This window comes from Manihot esculenta, chromosome 2, assembly GCF_001659605.2.
Source record: "Manihot esculenta cultivar AM560-2 chromosome 2, M.esculenta_v8, whole genome shotgun sequence".
Classification (NCBI taxonomy): domain Eukaryota; kingdom Viridiplantae; phylum Streptophyta; class Magnoliopsida; order Malpighiales; family Euphorbiaceae; genus Manihot; species Manihot esculenta.
The window spans coordinates 9,172,831-9,191,817 of NC_035162.2; the positions used below are offsets into that span (position 1 = coordinate 9,172,831).

The 18,987-nt window shown below is 37.4% G+C and overlaps 2 protein-coding genes across 2 annotated transcripts; both read right to left on the bottom strand.

Moving 5' to 3' along the window:
* Positions 1-253: 253 nt before the first annotated feature.
* LOC110609181 (non-specific phospholipase C1) lies at positions 254-3,572 on the bottom strand. Its single transcript, XM_021748584.1, has 3 exons — positions 2,050-3,572; positions 1,312-1,488; positions 254-745 (listed from the first exon to the last, which is right to left on the bottom strand). The coding sequence occupies exons 1-3, from the start codon at positions 3,155-3,157 to the stop codon at positions 423-425; spliced, it is 1,608 nt and encodes a 535-aa protein (XP_021604276.1). The 5' UTR covers positions 3,158-3,572; the 3' UTR covers positions 254-422.
* A 5,920-nt stretch (positions 3,573-9,492) lies between these two features.
* On the bottom strand, positions 9,493-10,557 carry LOC122723053 (uncharacterized mitochondrial protein AtMg00810-like). The gene has a single exon (XM_043953788.1). It carries the CDS (start codon positions 10,555-10,557, stop codon positions 9,493-9,495), a length of 1,065 nt encoding a protein of 354 aa, XP_043809723.1.
* Positions 10,558-18,987: the final 8,430 nt, after the last annotated feature.

Below are 18,987 nucleotides of genomic sequence, written 5' to 3' on the forward strand. Positions count from 1 at the left end.
CTGGTCTCTGTCAGTGCATTGCCAACAAAATTACACTTCTTTACCTGCCTGTTTCTGCCCGTCGCCTTGCTTAAATAAATTGCTCACCTTTTGCTTCTTAGAAGTTTCTGTAGTAATTTGATCTTTTACGAAGTATATATATATTTTAACAGAAGTACATATTACTTTGATAATAAATATACCATTAATTAACTTGTTTAATTTCAATATGATGGTGGTATAAATAAGTAGATCAAAATAGAAGCAGACTATCTGAAGATTTGCAATGTGGAACGAGTTCATATTGATATTGCTTTTACAAATAATAATGTTCTTGATAGTCAGCCACAAAGGGCTTCTTATAATCACAAGGTTCTTAAATCTTTACACACAACAGTAATAACATTCATATTCGTATTTACAACTGATAGTTTCAAGACCAACTAATAGGCTTTTACGTAGCTATCATGGTCTCCCGCAGCAATTCTGCTAGTAAGAGATGGTCTCATTGTCACAATTGCAGATTCATTGGCTCCAGCTCTAAGAGCAGTCTTCCCAGCTTCTAGAAACCTCCTAACTGCATCCTCTGCGTATCTGTTGGCTTCACCCACTGTCATGCTTTTTCCGATATCTGGGTAAGTATTTAGGACGTAATCACCATTAAGCTGTGATGCAAGCTGGATCAGTTCAACTTGAAACTCAGATAGCCTCACATCTTCTTGTGGTCCTCTTGGCCTCAATGACATCTCCACCTCTGGCAAAGTTTCTGCATCCCGATTTCCCAGAATAATTTCAGATAATGAATTCCTAAAAATTTCAGAAAATATATGCCTAAAAAGATTTGCATACAACATTGGGTTTCTAGAAGTGGACAAACAAACATGTGCCCAAGGTAAGATGAGGCATCTAAATATGAATAGTGTGTAGCCTCATTTTTATCCTTTCCATTATGGTTTTAGCTTTGAACAGGAAGAATCACGTTTTTCTTCAACCAAAAAGTAGTAGTAGTAAGCAAGCAACCACATGACGCTCAAAAAAATAATCGGTAAAAAAAAAAAAAGCTAAAAAGACCAAGTATGGAGAACTGAGTTCAACTTCTATCACAATTGCAGGTCGCTTAATGCTAAGCAACTAATGAAGAGATATTCCTTGATTCCCACTAAAGATATAAATTTTATGGTTAAATTAAACATAGAGACTCCAAAAACAGTAGGACATCACAGGTTAATGGAGCAAGAAAGCCACATCTCGGTATTTAACATAGTAACATGATGTTTAAATAAAAAGTAGACCACAAGAAACCGCAGTTTGCTTGAAGGGATTGGTGCAAACCTGGACAATCATCACGTGGAGTGTCCCGAATATGAAAGTAATCCTCGAAAGTACCAGCCCATGCATCTCTCTTTGTTAGGAAGTTCGATTTTAGATTGAAAAGCTTCTTTACAGTTGCAGGGATAGAAGAATGCTCAAACTGTGAATGCGGTGATGGCCCAACAGGCTCATGGACGACTGTACCAAATATTCAACAATTTAATCAACTCGCAGAGCAGAAGATTCAGATAGGGAACTAATACAGCTGAAAAAAATTACGGTTGCTCTCTCAAAGTCTAAAACTCACCCTCACTTTCATGAATAAAATATTAATCTAAAAGAATTGTAACTTGGTGATAACTTTGGAATTGAAGACTCAATTTCTTTGTAATCCAACTTCAATTTTAAACGACATACGTGTTTCCTGGTAACTCTTGAAGTTATTAAGTTCAAAATTATAGCAATTGGGAATTTACTTTCGCAAGGCATCAATCTAAGTGTCCGTCTAGAAATGGCCCAGATGCCTTTGCTTATGTTCTGCTTCTGACCGTCAATAAAATTAATTGATTTATTGTTCAAATTTCAAAATCAACCCATTATTTCTGAGATCATGTTTTCATTATACCATCCCTAATCATGAACTTTGAAATGAAAAAAATTATCCACGAAAGAGTTTGTTAAAAAAAGCCCAACAACCATGTTCATAACAAACAGAAATTCACGGAATAAACTCCAAAGAGCAAAAATCCAAAAGCTTACCAGTGCCCTTTTCAATCCATGGTGACACCAAAATGGTGGGAACCCTGACACCCAACCGATCAAACCGGAAATAAAACGGGTCTGGCCCGATGATCCCATCCGGATTCGGCACTCCAGAAACAGGGGTCGGTACGTGATCGTAAAATCCACCATGCTCGTCATAAGTAATCAAAAGCGCCATTTCTTTCCACTGCGGGCTCGCCCTCAGCGTCTCGTACACCTCCTTAACGAACTTCTGTCCGATCGCCACGTCATGCGACGGGTGGTCATCATTCGCCGGAAAAAGCTCCACGTCAAAGTATCTTTGCTCCACCACCACATAATTCGGCAACATCCCCAACCTCGCATGCCGTTTGAACGACCACTCATACTTGTGGAATTTGAATACATGCTTCAATTTTCTCAGGGACTTAAAGAAGAGAGTAGCGGGGATATTCTGGTAATAAATTCCAAAGGTAAGGCTATTTTCGTCCAGAGAGTCAAAGATCGTCTTTTGAGGAAACCCATGGATAAGGTCTTTGCGCACATTGCTTGTCGCTCCATGAGAGGTTGCCGAATGGACATAGAACCGGTTCGGTTGAGTTGACGCTGGCATCGACGCGAACCACCGGTCAAAAACAGCGAACTCGTTTGCCAACGCAGTGTAAACCGGTAACCGACTCGGTTTGAACCCGCTCATGGCGGTTCTCGACTTGTTCTCGGCCATGCTCTCCGCTTGCTGTGCGAACCCGTTCATCGGTGCCGGTTTGGCGGAGGTATCGTTCGAGCCAAATATCTGTTCTCGGATGGCTTGGAAAGAGTGGCCTGGGTCCCAGTCAACGAAAAAAGCATCGTCGGAGACGAAGATTTCGGGTGAGTTCGGGTCGGAAACAGAGATGCGGTTGGATTCGGTTCCGGTTAGGCCATCAATATCGGGTCGGGTTGACTTGAGCCAGCCGAGAACATGGTCAAAAGATCGATTCTCCATGACTAGGATCACCAGGGTTTTGATGGGTCCTTTGATGTTGGTTTTGTGCCTTCTCCGTAAATTCTCGAAGTCTAGGGACTGGGAAGAAACTACCAAGTACACCAATAAAATAAAGGTGATGGGTATTCGCCGGCTAGCCATTACCGCCGACCGGAAACAGAAATCCCGACCTCCCTCTCCCTCTAACCGTAAGAAAGTATATCTGTATGGTAAGAGTGGCAAGCAACTTATATTATGAAAGAAAAGAAGAGAGTATATGCCTTTGAGGCAGAATAATGCGTGTCAGAAATATATGTTAGGAGTTGAGTTAAGGTGACGTGACAGAGTTGGGGTCATACTTTCTGATGGATTTTCCCTAGGCAGAATTTACCAGTAAACGGCTACAAGTATCAAGCAATGAAAATGTCAAAATGGGGTTAGGTCTCCACTGGTACAGGGTTTCAATGGTCGAGGTTGTTGAAAATTTTCCAAGGTCTTGATTGGCTGTGGTAAATAGATCAAAGGAGTGGTATTTTTCAGCAAATACAAAAAAAAAAAAAAAATTCTCTTATTCGATTTATTATTAAGTGAAGTTCTTGAAAATTACTTCAAAGTAACTTATTTAACTGAAATTTAGCAAATTGTAATTATTTAATATATTAAATTTTTTAATTTATTACATTTGAATTTATATTATAGATATTATTATATTTTATTACTTAAAAACAATTTATTTTTTAATAAATTAATTTATATATTAAAGATAATTATGCTATATTTTTTCAATAAATAAATTCTTTAAAAGTATACTTTCAAAAGATATATTTAAAAAATAAGAGATTTTAATTCAAATTAGGCCAAATCACTATAAATCTACTAATTTTTATATTCACCTGCATGCACATGGAGTAGAGAAAATCTGATGATAAAATTCACATTATAGTTTGAATATATTTAAAATTGATTTTTAAAATTAAAAAATGCTTTATATCGTACAAAATTAAAATATAAAATATAAAATAAAAATAAGAAATAAAAATAATTAAATAGTTGAATAATTGAATTTAAAAAATATAGAAAATTGAATTAAAAATTAAAAACAATAAAAATAGAAAAAATAATAAAAATAATAAAAAAATTAAAAATAAAGAATAAAATAAATAAATAAAAAGAGGGGGAATGCAGCTCTCTCCTTTTGTTTTAAGAATAATAATGATCAGAATATAATAATAAATTAATTAAAAAAATACTTTGTAGTTTAATGTATTTTTAATTAGAATTTTATATTTTAATTTGTAAAAAAATGTTATGTAATTGTATATCATTAGCAACGTGAGATTTTTCTTTTAATACTTTTAAATATTAAATTATAATTCACTCCCTAATATTTAAAGAAAACTACATTTTAATCCCTATATTTTTAATATTAGTCTATTGAGTTTTATTTGATAAAAAAAATATTTTTTATTTTTATTTTATATTTTTATTTAAAATTAAAGTTTATATATTTATAAATTTATCGCTAAATATTGTAATTACTAATATATTTTTATATTTATAAATAATTTTTTTATTTATTAGATTTTAATATTTTATACATGAAAAACAATAAAATAAAAATTAAAAATGAAATCTGATCTCGTTTTTGTCCTAGTCCTACTTAAATAAAAAAATCATTGAGAAGTGATGAATTGAGATTCAATGGAGTCACCAGATACAGACATTTGGACTGTGATTTGATTTAATTGGCAGATCAACAAACTATGATTGATTTAATGAGGAGTGAATGTTTTTGAGATTTCATATGAGTCTGCTGGATCTTGAGAAATGAACCTATAAAATATGAAAAAAAAATGGTCAGAAGTCTACTGGGATGTCCTGGTAGAAACTCTCCGACGTTTAAGTCATATCTATAACTTTTAGATTGATGCATTAATGGAAAGAGAAATAAAATAGAGAAGAGAAGAGAAAGAGAAAGCTCTAGAGAGAAAAGAGAGAGGATGTGTGTCCCAGAATATTTGTGTGAGTATAGGAGAGAGAGAGTTTATTGTCCTTTTTGGATTAGATCAGTGATATATATAGAACTTTTATAATGATGTTGTAATACCCGGCTGGAGTCCGGCATCGGAATTCGACTTTCTGGTGGAGTCCAGGATGCCGAAAGTCTCTAGAAGGGTTAGATCTATGTTTTTTCTAAAATGTTTTGGTATGTTTCATAGTTTTAAAGCATAAGGACCACCTATAAAAGGCCCTCAGTCGGTTGAAAGGATAAGGCACGCCGCTTCCTTTCGATGTCTGAGGTGAGACTCTGTCTTTCTTGAGTATTTTACATGTTTTTATCCAATCTTGCAAAGGTTTGATTCGGTTTTATGTTATTTTGAAGGTTTTAAGCTAAAAACTCAAAGTTGTGAAGTTTGGAAAGTTTGAAGGAGAGTTGCTCCAAAACTTCACGTTGGGATTGTTCATCTTCTTGGTTTCAAGAGGTAAGTGAAGATCCTGAGCTTGTTTTTATGTTTTCTGAAGGTTTTATGAGGTTTTGGGGGAGAGTTGCATGAATAGGGTTAGTTGTGAGGTTTTGATGATTTGGTGAGTAAAGCTTGTTTCTGTGTTGTATGTGTTGTGTGTTTGGGGTTTTAAGGCAGTTTGTGACCCCTTTGGGCATATACATGAGTGTATGCAAGTTGAAGGATTGAGGTGTTTGAGTTGGAGAGAGTTTTGGTGCTTTTGGCGAGAGGCAGAGCAAGTTTCTACCTTGCGGATAAACTCAGGTTCGGCCGCCGAAGGTACATTCGGCCGCCGAACCCATGAGGAGGTGGCTTCGGCTGCCCAAGCTTGCCCCCAACCTTTTGGACTTTCGCCTCTGGAGGGGAGTTCGGCCGCCGAAGGTGCCGCCGAAGGTTAGAGACTTTCGTCTCTGGAGTGCCTTTCAGCCTCCGAAACTTGCCCCCGAAAGGGTTCGGCTGCCGAAAGTAGAGGTTCGGCCACCGAAGGTGCATGAGTTTCGTCTCTGGAGCGGACTTTCGGCCGCCGAACCTGCCGCCGAAAGTGTCCTGTCCAACTTTCCTTTGCATGCTTTGCATGGATGTTAGAGTGAGTTTAAGGGGATTCTTGGGGAGTTTAATAGAGTTGTTCTTGAGTTAGTTTGGTCCCTCATTTGAGTCTCTCTGTATAGGTACAGACCAGAGGAACCAGAGAGAGCAGCAGTGAGTACTGCTCCAGAGTTTTCAGAGCCTGCAGAGTCAGTCCAGTTAGCTAGAGGTGAGTGGAACTAAACTTAAAGCTTTGAATTGAGAAATAACCTGCTTTTAGCATACTTCATGCATCATGAGTATACCGTAGGGTGTTTGCATTAGCATTCACGAATATGTTGCATTGCATAGTTATTTGTTGATGTGGGTGAATGTTGAATGATCCAATAGTCTCTGAGAGAAGTCCAGGAGCCTTTGACTACGCCCTGGCAGGTATAGAGAAGTCCAGGAGCCTTTGACTACGCCCTGGCAGGTTTATAGTAAAGTCCAGGAGCCTTTGACTACGCCCTGGCAATGGTAAGTACAGAGGTGTTATATACACACATATATATATGTGACAGGAAGACCAGGTGCTCGATTCTACGCCCTGGCACGGCAGAGTTACCGGGACTATGTGGTGACAGGTTTACCCTTGATGTGGCTTGTCTGTGGTTTGATGCATTCCATCAGAGCATGTGTTAATGACTATTTTACTGTTCTACTCACTAGGCTATAGAGCTCATCCCACTCCCTTAACCCCAGTTTTGCAGGTTCAGTGTACAGTGTACAGAGGAGATCCACAGCGTACAAAAGAGTGCAAAGAGTTGTAATAGCTTAGAGTGGACATGTCATATTGAAGAGATGTAATAGTTGTGCATACAGTTAGACATGTGCTTGACTTAGTGATGTTTGTGTTGTAAATATTTTGTTCTGTACATGATCTGGATATGTATTTATGTTTTACAGAGTATATGACAACCAGGCTTAACAGGTATGAGTTAACCCATCTAGAGCAAGCTCTAGTCAGGGGTACAGAGTACAGAGATAGTGCATGCACAGGTTAAGCCTTGGTCCAGAGAAAAGTTTTTATTTTCACAGAAAATGTATTATCATGTATGAGATTTATCGGTACACAGAGAGTATAGCAGGCTTGCTACGGGTTCTGGCGGCCTTAAGCCGACCTGAATCCTAGCGCCGGTGACGGTCCATTTTGGGGTCGTTACAGATGCATTAATGGAAAGAAAAATAAAATAGAGAAGAGAAGAGAAAGATGAAGTTCAAGAGAAAAAAGAGAGGGGATGTGTGTGCGAGAGTATCTGTGTGAGCGTGGGAGAGACAGAGTCTGATGTCCTTTTTGGGTTGGATCCGTGGTATATATATCTCTAATCATTCTGACACCTTTTGTGTCATGTCCCATCGGACTGGATTGAAGTGTCCTCTTACAGGTGTGTCAGACGGCTTATTAATGATAGACGATTGGCTAATAAATGCAGAGTCGGCTAGTTCATACCATGTCCATCATGTACGTCACGCCAATTCATTTTACTGCACGTGCATTTATGACCTCGGCGATATATCGAGGAGACAACCAACATTGGAGGTTGGTGCCTTTCCCTGATTTTATTAGGTCGTGTCCAACTCACCCGATTTATATTGAGGTGGATTTTCCCTAATCACTTATGATTAATATGAGTCTTGAAAAAATTTGCTGGTTTGTTCTGGTTTTCACAAAGTCAGGGGTGTTCTACTGCCTGATCAGATCAGACAGTGAAGCTCATGGAACTTTTATAAATCATGTGTATACATATTGTGATATTAACATGTCTTATTATTTATATGTGAGGTTGATCTAATTTTTCTAAATTAAATATATAATGTGACAAGATTTTTAATTTAATTTTTATTTTATTACTTTATCTATAAATATAAGATATTAAATTTAATAAACATATAAAATTAATTTATAAAAAATATAAATATTTATTTATAAATTATTATAATATTTAGGAACTAATTTGTAATATTATTCCTATAAAGATTATTTTATTATAAAATAAAACTTTATAATTAAATTTAATAATATATAAATGAAATTATATAGTGCTATATCATATATCAGTAACGAGTCCAATAGCTGATGATTACACTTGTGCTTCAATCAAAGGAGTTCTGGATGAGACCTTAAATAGCAATCTACAGGAAATTATGGTTAGGATTCTTACAACCGTTGAGAAACAACCTGTGGAAGAGAATAATGAAACTGGTACCTAACAATAAGGTTGAATAGGAGGTTAATCCAACAATTAAGATTGTTAATTCTATGAAAATTGACCTTTTTAATGCTGACGAATACTTTAAAGATAAGGCTGCTAGGCTTACGAAGGAACATGCCAAGAGTTTTGAACTAATGAGTCAGAAGTTTGAAAAGCTCCAAGCCTCCTTTAAGAAGCAAGCTGGAGAGTTAGAGTTTTATGATACTGAGGATTTTGATATTGAGGTTGAGGGGGGACTATCAGAGAAATTCAAGATGTCCGACTTGCTCAAGTTTGATGGGACTGAAGATCCAAAGACCAACGTGAGATCTTATATGATTGTATAAAGACCACCCAGTTGAATAAAGAACATGTGGCACAATTTTTTACTTTGTCAGTCGAGGGATCTACCTCCTCATGGTATCATAGTCTAGAGGCTGTTCATAGGAAAGATGGGATGAGCTGGTCAAGAAGTTTATCCAACAATACTCATACAATACAATTTTGGATATCACTTTGAGGGATCTAGAGACGATTAAGCAGAAGTCCAACAAAACCTTTTTCGACTTCCTTCTAAGGTGGAGGAAGAAGGCAATGAATATGACAAACTGCCCTGCTAAAAAGGATCAAGTCAGACTAGTGGTGAAGAACTTGTTGCCCGTATACTATGTAAAGTTGTACTAACTACCTATTGCCATATTTGAGTAGCTCTATGATGTGGGGATTCAACTGGAAGATGGGAAGACTGCCAAGCAAAACTCTTATCAACCCAAGAGATCTGAGTATCAACCTACCTATCAAGGGAGTGAGAAAGTAGTTGAGGTTTAAGCTATGGGGAGACATCGAAGGACCTTTTCTCAATTTGACAAGTTCCTTTCTAAGGTGTTTGAGAAGTTGAAAGCTAAGGGACTGTGTTAACAATTGCAGCAATGGAGAGCAAGGGAAGAAAATGAAAAATTGAGGAAGAAGACTTCTCTATTGATCTGGTATTCTCTTACTTGAGAAGTTACAAAAGGAAGCTTTTATAGAAAGCTTTTACAAGTCAAAAGTGTCCATCTTAGCATCTAACCTTTCTAACATTAAAAAACATAATCCCATCAAATCTGGGATTCTGATTTCAGAAACAGAGTTTCTGATAAAGCAGATTTAACAGAACCAGAGTGCAATAACCAAAGGATAAAACTTAACAAAAATACAAAATATTTCTAACTAGTTTCCAACTACAATCTCAACTAGACTAACACTCCTCCTTGAGATTGTTTTTGGAAACACCAAGCAAGGATTTCATGAACTCAAGTTTTGCTCTTGGTAATGCTTTTGTAAAAATATCAGCCTGCTGCAAATTTGAAGTGCAATGGACCAGCTTGATTTCTCCATTCTTCTCAGCTTCTCTCAAAGCATGAAACTTCACATTAATGTGCTTGGTCCTACCATGCTGAACTGGATTTTCAGCTATGGAAATAGCTGATTTGTTGTCCACAAAAATAGTTGTAGGTTCCTCTTCAGGTTGTTGCAAATCAAATAAAATTTTTCTTAACCAAATGGCTTGATTGGCAGTAGATGCAGCTGCAACATACTCTGCTTCTGCTGTGGATTGAGCAACAATGTCTTGTTTCCTTGAATTCCAAGTGAAGGCTCCAGACCCAAAGGAAAAAACATAACCAGAGGTGCTTTTATAATCATCCAAGCAACCAGCCCAATCACTATCTGAATAGCCAATCAAAGTAGCATCCTCAACATTGGTATAATAAATACCATAGTTTGCAGTACCTTTCAAATACCTGAGGACCCTTTTAGCAACACCAAAATGCTTCTGACTTGGAGATTGCATGAATCTAGATAAAAGACTAGCTGAAAACATCAAATCAGGCCTTGTAGCAGTCAAATACAACAAGCTGCCAATTAGACTTCTGAAAGTAGAACCTTCTACTTTTGGTTCCCCATCATCTTTATGAAGCTTCTCATTCAGCACCAATGGAGTTGCAACTGATTTGCAATTCTCCATACTGAATTTCTTCAACATATCAAGGGCATATTTGTGCTGAGAGATGAATATTCCACTTTCAGATTGGTCGACTTCAATGCCAAGAAAATACTTCATCAAACCAAGATCTGACATTTCAAATTCATGCATAACCCTTTCTTTGAATCTTTGAATTTCCTCTAAGTTGTCACCTGTTACCAATAAATCATCAACATACAAAGAGACAATAAGCAAACTCTTGCCTTTGGTGTGCTTCACATATAAAGTTGGCTCATTAGGACTTCTTTGAAAGCCTTGATCAAGTAAATGAGAATCCATTCTGCTGTACCAAGCTCTTGGAGCTTGTTTTAACCCATACAAGGCTTTATTAAGCTTGTAGACATGATCTTTACAACCAGCAATTTCAAATCCTTCAGGCTATTCAACAAAGATTTCTTCCTCCAAGTTGCCATTGAGGAATGCAGACTTGATATCCAAGTGAAAAATCTTCCATTTGTTTTGAGCAGCAAGTGCAATCAGCAATCTCACAGTATCATGCCTTGCAACAGGAGCAAATGTGTCTCCATAGTCAATACCAGGGACTTGAGCATATCCCTTAACAACTAGCCTTGCTTTGTACTTGAACACACTTCCATCAGGATTTAATTTAACTCTGTATACCCATTTAACTCCAATGACCCTCCTATTCTGAGGTCTAGGGGTAAGAATCCAAGTTTCATTCTTGTTAATCATCCCAATCTCCTCCTGCATTGCAGCTATCCATGCATCATTGGTTGAGGCTTCAACATAGTTTGAAGGTTCTGAAATAGCCAGGTTACAACTCTCATAAATCTCAGCAAGAGATTTGGTTCTTAGTGGAGGTGAATCAAAATCAGAATCTGTATCGAAATTAGAATCTGATTCTGGAACTGCAGGAACGGTTCTAGTTTGCTGCTGATCTGAACAACAATACTCAACTTGATTTGTTTTCCAATTCCAATAAGCATCTTCATCAATCTTCACATCCCTACACACAACCACCTTCTTGGCTTCAACTTTGTACACTCTATAACCCTTCGATTGAGCTGCATAACCCAAAAAGATACCAATTTCTGCCTTATCATCAAGCTTGCCTCTCTTTACTGCAGGAACATGGATGTAACAAGCGGAACCAAACACTTTCACGTGTTTTGCTGATGGTTTTGAACCAAACCAAGCCTCCACAGGTGTCATTCCTTGCACTGACCTTGTAGGAAGCCTGTTGAGAAGATATACAGCTGTATGTACAGCTTCTGCCCAGAAATTCTTTGGTAATTTCTTCTCAATCATCATGCATCTAGCCATCTCCATTACTGTTCTATTCTTCCTCTCTGAGACACCATTTTGTTCAGGAGAATAACTAACTGAAAATTGATGCTTGATTCCCAAATCTTCACAGAATTTGTTAAACTCACCAGAAGTATACTCAGTACCGTTATCTGATCTCAAAGTTTTTAATTTGCAGCTACTTTGCCTTTCAACAAGAGCTTTAAATTTTTTAAATACTGAAAAAACTTGAGATTTGTTGGTGAGAAAATAAACCCAAGTCATCCTTGTCAAATCATCAATAAAGAGGATGAAATACAAGTTGTTACTCATGGAAGCTGTCCTCATTGGCCCACAAACATCAGTATGAACCAATTCCAGCTTTTCCTTGGCTCTCCATGTTGCATTATAGGGAAAAGATTGTCTATGAGACTTGCCAAGTTGGCAATTTCCACATACACTACCATCAAGAAAAATTTCAGGCATATCTCTAACCATTTCTTTATTTTGCATGTATTTGAGAGAATTCAAGTTGTAGTGGCCAAATCTTTTATGCCACAAATCAGATTCAGCATTTCTAGCAATATATGAGGTGTGTTGTTGAACTGAATTCCAATTTAAAGGAAAGCTATTACCCACCATATTTACTTTAACAATTTCAGCACCATGAGAGTCAAAAATGGAGCACACATTGTCTTTGAATGACAAGGAATAACCCTTCTTCATCATTTGAGCAACACTAAGCAAGTTTTGATCTAAACTAGGAATGAAAAAAACATCAGGAACTAGTTTGATACCTTGCTTAGTCTGAATATATACTGAACCCTTGCCTTGAGACTCCACAATTTCTCCATTTCCAAGCTTTACTTTGACCCTCACTGATTTATCAATAGAAGAGAACAAGCTTTCATCTCTTGCCATGTGACAAGTGCAACCACTATCCACAAGCCAAGTGTGTCTGCAACCGGTATTTGAGGAGTGTGTAACAGCAAAAATATGATCATCACATTGAGCTTGATCATCATGGTAATTAAGTTGTTGTGCAGGTTGCTGGTTATGATTCTAGTTTTGCCTATATTGCTTGAGTCTGCAATTTTTATCAACATGACCCAGCTTCTTGCAATAACCACATTGTGGTGGCTTAACTCCACTCTTTTGCCAGCAATCTTTCTCAAGATGGTTGGTTTTGTTGCAAGTAGGACAAGGTGGGAAATTTGCTCTTCTACCTCCCTTCCTTCTATTTGCATGTTGCTTGCCCTTGTTAAAAGAATTACTTGCAGCTTTCTTTACTTCTTCAACTAGCTTGCCCTTTTGCTTCACAAGAAAAGCTTCCTCTGAGGACTCCTCCATTCTGAATGTCCTCCTTTGCTCAAGAGCTTGTAGAGCATTAACCAACTCTGAAAGAGAAATGGTGCTCAAGTTTTTAGAATCTTCCAAAGAAGAGATCTTTGGCTCAAATCTCTCGGGTAGGCTTACAAGAACTTTCTCCACAACTCTTTTATCACTAAGCTCCTCTCCTAAAAGTCTAATTTTGTTGACAACAGAGAGTAATCTATCAGAATACTCCTTGACAGATTCAGAATCTTTCATTTTAAGGACTTCAAACTCTCTTCTCAAATTTAGAATCTGCATGCTTCTAGTTTTGTCACTTCCTTGGAACTCTTCCTTCAGCTTATCCCAAGCTTCTTTTGCTGATTCACAAGCCATGATTCTTGTGAAAATAACATCAGAAACAGCAGAATGAAGACAAGAGAGTGCCTTGAACTTCTTTGCACACTCTTCACTATGTTGCTTCATTTGAGCAACCGTAGCATTGTCTCTCAAAGGAGGTGGGTCTCTACCCGTTTCCACAACTTCCCATAGATCATAGGCCTTCAAATAAGCCTTCATCTTCACTGACCAGATGGGATAGTTTTCTCCTGAGAAAACAGGTGGTGGAGGAGCTGAATAGCTACTTGAAGCCATATTTTCACTCACAAGAATTTGATTTTGACCGCAACCTGGATTCAGGTTTCTAATGTAAATAAGTAGGAAGGTTTCCTTGCTAGTTTTCTCTCTTTTACAGGTCACACAAAGACCATAAAAAGCTCTGATACCACTGTTAACAATTGCAGCAATGGAGAGCAAGGGAAGAAAATGAAAAATTGAGGAAGAAGACTTCTCTATTGATCTGGTATTCTCTTACTTGAGAAGTTACAAAAGGAAGCTTTTATAGAAAGCTTTTACAAGTCAAAAGTGTCCATCTTAGCATCTAACCTTTCTAACATTAAAAAACATAATCCCATCAAATCTGGGATTCTGATTTCAGAAACAGAGTTTCTGATAAAGCAGATTTAACAGAACCAGAGTGCAATAACCAAAGGATAAAACTTAACAAAAATACAAAATATTTCTAACTAGTTTCCAACTACAATCTCAACTAGACTAACAGACTGTTGCAACCTCTATCCCCTAGACCACTACCCAATGCTCTGCCTATCAACTCTAACCCCAATCGCTATTGCCAATTTCATCAAATTGTTGGATATGATATCGAAAATTGCTTTCGATTGAGACATGAGATCCATGACCTCATCGATGAGAAAAAGATAGCTAACCCTAGTAGGAGGCCAAACACTTGAATCAGCACGATGCCAAACGATAATGTCCCATCACCATCTGACATGGACTAATATGTTCAAGAGAGGATCCACACCATCAACCAGAATAAGACTGCAAGCTAGAAGCCAATTTCTTGGAGCTTCATTTTTGCATTTGTTTTTTTCTATTTTTGATGTACTTGATTAATAAGATAAGTTCTTCTTTCGCTTACTTATTTGATGTTGATTCTAATGGACATGTACATAGCATTCATAATCATTTTAAAGTATCTTCTATTAACACATTGGATGCAATAAATATTAATTTGAATACACCTGATGATCCAAAAATTATAAAATTTGGCAAGTAATCTCATTATGCAAGAAAGGAAAATGTTCATAGCATTACTAATAAAATATCAAGAAGCCTTCGCCATAGTCCTTTAAAGACATGCATGGGATCAACAGTGACATAGTAAAGCATCAAATTCCAACTTATCCTAAGATAAAGCCTGTCAAGCAAAAGAAGCGTCAACTTAGAGCTGAATAGGAAGAAAAGTAGCACAAGAGATTAAGAAATTGATAGAGGCTGACTTTTCATAGAAGCGGTAGAGTATCCAAAATGGTTGGCCAACATAGTCTCGATTCCAAAGAAGGATGGAAGAGTTAGAATATGTGTAGACTATAGGGATGTAAGCAAGGAACTCCCAAGGATGACTTCCCTCTGACTCACATCGACGTACTCATAAACAGTATTGCATGACAAGCGATGTACTCTTTCCTAGATGGTTTCTCTAGATACAATCAGGTTATAATGGACCTTGAAGACAAAGTAAAGACTTCATTCATCACTAAATGGGGAACCTATAGCTACAAAGTAATACCCTTTGGTCTAAAATATGTTGGAGCGATATATCAAATAACAAGGACCATGGTATTTCATGACATGATCCATAAAGAGATGGAGGTACATGTGATGACGTGGTAGTCAATCAGCCACAAAAGAAGGTCACTTTGGAGCCCTAGAGAAGTTCCTGCAGAGGATTGTGAATTCCAAGCTCAGATTGAATCCCAATAAGTGCAGCTTTGGGGTTACTTTAGGAAAACTGTTAGGCCACCAGATCAATCAGAGAGGGATAGAAGTGGATCCCAATAAGATAAAAGCCATAATAGAGATGCCTTCTCCACAAACCGAGAAGGAGGTCTGAGGGTTCTTAGGAAAGCTTCAATACATCACTAGGTTCATAACCAAGCTCACAATTGTTTGTGAACCAATTTTCAAGCTGCTAAGGAAGAATCAACTGGTCAAATGGAATGATAGAGTGTCAAGAGGCCTTTAAGAAGATCAAGCAATACTTGACAAATCCATCAATGCTAGCTCTACCTGTGCTCGGTGTCCTTCTGATTTTGTACTTATCTGTAGAAGAGATAGCCTGGGGGCAATACTTGTCCAAGAGATGGAGCAAATTGAGAAAGTTGTGTACTACATTAGTAAGAAGTTGTTGCCTTATGAACAAAATTACTCCTTAGTCAAAAAGTCTTGTTTGGCAGTTGTTTGGGCTACATAGAAGATAAAGCACTACTTTCAGTCATACCAAGTAGTTGTGATCTCCAGAATGGATCCCCTACCTATTTGAGGTTCCAGCTTTAGTGGGGAAGTTAGCTAAGTGGTTGATCATACTATCAGAGTTTCACATAGTCTATGCTACTTAGAAGACAATCCAAGGCCGAGTAGTAACAGAGTTTATGTTTGGAAACCCAATAGAGCAAGCAGAGGAAGTGGAGGTAGGATTCCTTAATGAGAAACCAGAATTGATCGACGTCTAAAAGTAGCTAATGGGTTTTGATGGGGCCGTGAAAAAGAGTGGAGTTGGGATTGGTATAATGTTAGTGACACCAAATGGAGAACAATTGTGGATATCCAAGAGGTTATATTTCCTTATGACTAACGATGTCGCTAAATATGAAGTCTGTATCTATGGACTTGAGGCACTCATAGCAGTGGAGGATAAGAAATTCGAGGCAACCAGAGATTCCCTGCTAGTGATCTCCCAAATACGAAAAGAATAGAAAATTAAGGAAGACAAGTTAAGGTCATATCTTCAATATGCCAAGCAATAGCTGCTAGCCTTCAAGGAAGTCAAATTGAGACATGTGCCGAGGATGCAAAATCAATTGGTTGATGCTTTAGCAACCATCTCATCTCTGTGGGAAATTAGCGATAAGAAAATAATGCAGCCAGTGGTGCTTATGAAGAGTATGATTCCCTCCAATGAAGGGCCAATGATAGAGTACTTGGAGCTAGAAGATAAAAAGTGGCTAGAAGGAATTAGGAGATACTTGAAATCAAGGGAATATCTTGAGGAGCTAACGGAAGAGATAGAGCTGCTATAAGACGTTGGGCTAGACAGTTTACTCTTGCTGAAGGGCAATTGTAAAAAAGATATCATGAGGGGATGTTATTATTGTGCATTACAGGAAAATAAGCTAAGTAGATTATGGAAGAGGTATATGTTGGGAGTGTGGTCCTTATATGAGTGGAAGAATATTTGTAGAGAAAATTCTGAGGTTAGGGTATTTCTGGTACACTATGAAAACTGATTGTGCTAAGTTTGTCAAAAAATATACACATGCTAAATTCATAGGAATCAAAATCATGTATTGCCTGATGAGTTGTATAATATGTTTTCACCTTAGCCTTTTGCTCCGTGGAGCATTGATATCATTGGGAAAGTCCACTTTGACTGCATCTAATCGGCACAAATTCATTGTAGTTGCTAGACTATTTCTTCAAGTGAGTAGAAGCTCAGTCTTATAAGACAGTGAGGGCAAAGCAGATGTCTAACTTTGTCAAAAAGAATATAATTTACCAATATGGGGTATCTTACTTGATAATTTAAAAGACATGGTTATATATGGTTATATATGGTTAGGAGGTGATTTACACTTTAGCATGAAAATGAGTAAATAGTAAGTGTTTAGGGTAAGATGAATATAAATTGGAGTTTAAGAATGCATGCTAGAAATCTAGTAAGAACTTTTTACTATTTGTTAAATATGAACTTAGAAATTATGCATGATTAGATTCCCCTCTTTGATGTAAATTGGTCAATAGCATGAAATGAGTATAGGAACATGATTAATTAGGACAATTTAATAACTCTTTTACATTAAATTAAAGTAAAAATTTGGCATGCTTAAGTTAATGGATATATATGAAATGGATACTTTTACATGATCAATGTGTGTACAATGTAGTATAGATGAATTTGTCTCACAAATGACTTTGTGATAACCCTATCTAAGGCTAAACTAATTGCTTTCCTGAGCACAAGAACCTCCCCATCTGCATCAATAGCACCAAACCTGTTTCGTCAAACCAAGTGAGAATATTCTAGCATGATTTCTTGCAACTATAGTGATCACTGCCAAGTTTCGGCTTGTCTAAACCATATTGCTATTAAGTTTAATAATGCTAACTAAAGAGGACTCCAGTCTACTGAACTAGATACATGTTGAGGATAAGGCTTGAAAATACCAGTAAAAATACATCACAGTATTGCAGTTCGAAGATCTAGGAAAGCCCACAATCTTTTTCCTAGAGTACTAAAATAATCCCATATCTTCTTCCACCACAATCGAAATCTAGGGAAGCCCACAATCTTAACTTCGTAGGTACAAAAACTTAAAAACCAGACATGTGAGTATGGGGCACCAAAAAAGTGCATGCTCCAATATTTTCTGAGTTTTACTAACACAAAATACAAATAGAAGACACTAGCATATCTTAAATTGCTAAATTACTCATAATTGGTACTGCATTATGTAAAAGGAACCCAAAAAATACTTAAATTTTGAAGGAACCAGTAAAGTACAAAATCGCTTCCAAAAGAGAATTTAGTATTATAGATAAAGTACAGGTGAGAATAATGTTTAATACTATTCTGAATTTAAACCATTTGATTATAAATTAAGGTTTATGAATCCATACTAAAGGTAAGTTATAGAATCAACGTTGAAATATTGCCTTATAAAAAGATAAAACTCTAATCAGTTATTGAAAACTCATGCGCCCATTGGAAAAATTGAGGGGAAAAAAAATTTTAATTAGTGAGCTATTAAAGTAAAAGTAGAAATGAAAACAAAGTAGTTAGGGATGTCTGGCGGGCGGATTTTCATGGATATCCGATCCGCCCAAACCCTATTAGGACGGATTTGGGTTTGAAAAATTTTACCCGTCTTTGATTCGGGTAGGGTTCGAAATTAAATGATCGAATACCCGTTACCCGAACCCGATTAGTATATAACAAAACTAACCATAACCCTAATCCTTAATTCCTTTTTTTCATTTTTACTTCCCTCTCTTGTCAGCGCCTCTCTCCCTGCTTCCCTTCTACTTCACTGACGACTGCCGGCGCAGGCCAGTCGGCACCGGCGACGTCTCCTTTCTCTCCCTAGCGACGATAAATCTTCTTTCTCTCCAGTCATCGATGTCTCCTTCTCTCTCCAGTCAGTAACATTTTCCACAGTCCCACTTCCCAGTCAACGCCTCTCTCCCCCACTTCACTTCACTGACGAGTGCCGACAACCAGTCGACACAGGCAATGTCTCCTTTCTCTCCCCAGTCGACGATAAATCTTCTCTCTCCCAATATCTCCTTCTCTCTCTCCCTCTCCCCAGTCGACGATAAATCTTTTCTCTCCCGATATCTCCTTCTCTCTCTCCCTCTCCCCAGTCGACGATAAATCTTCTCTCCCGATATCTCATTCTCTCTCTCCAGTGGCCACATCTCCCACTTCTCAGTCGGAGACAACTCTTCCCTCTCCCGGTCGGTATCGGCGACATCTCCTTCTCTCTCCTCAGTCAGGGACATCTACTCTTTCCG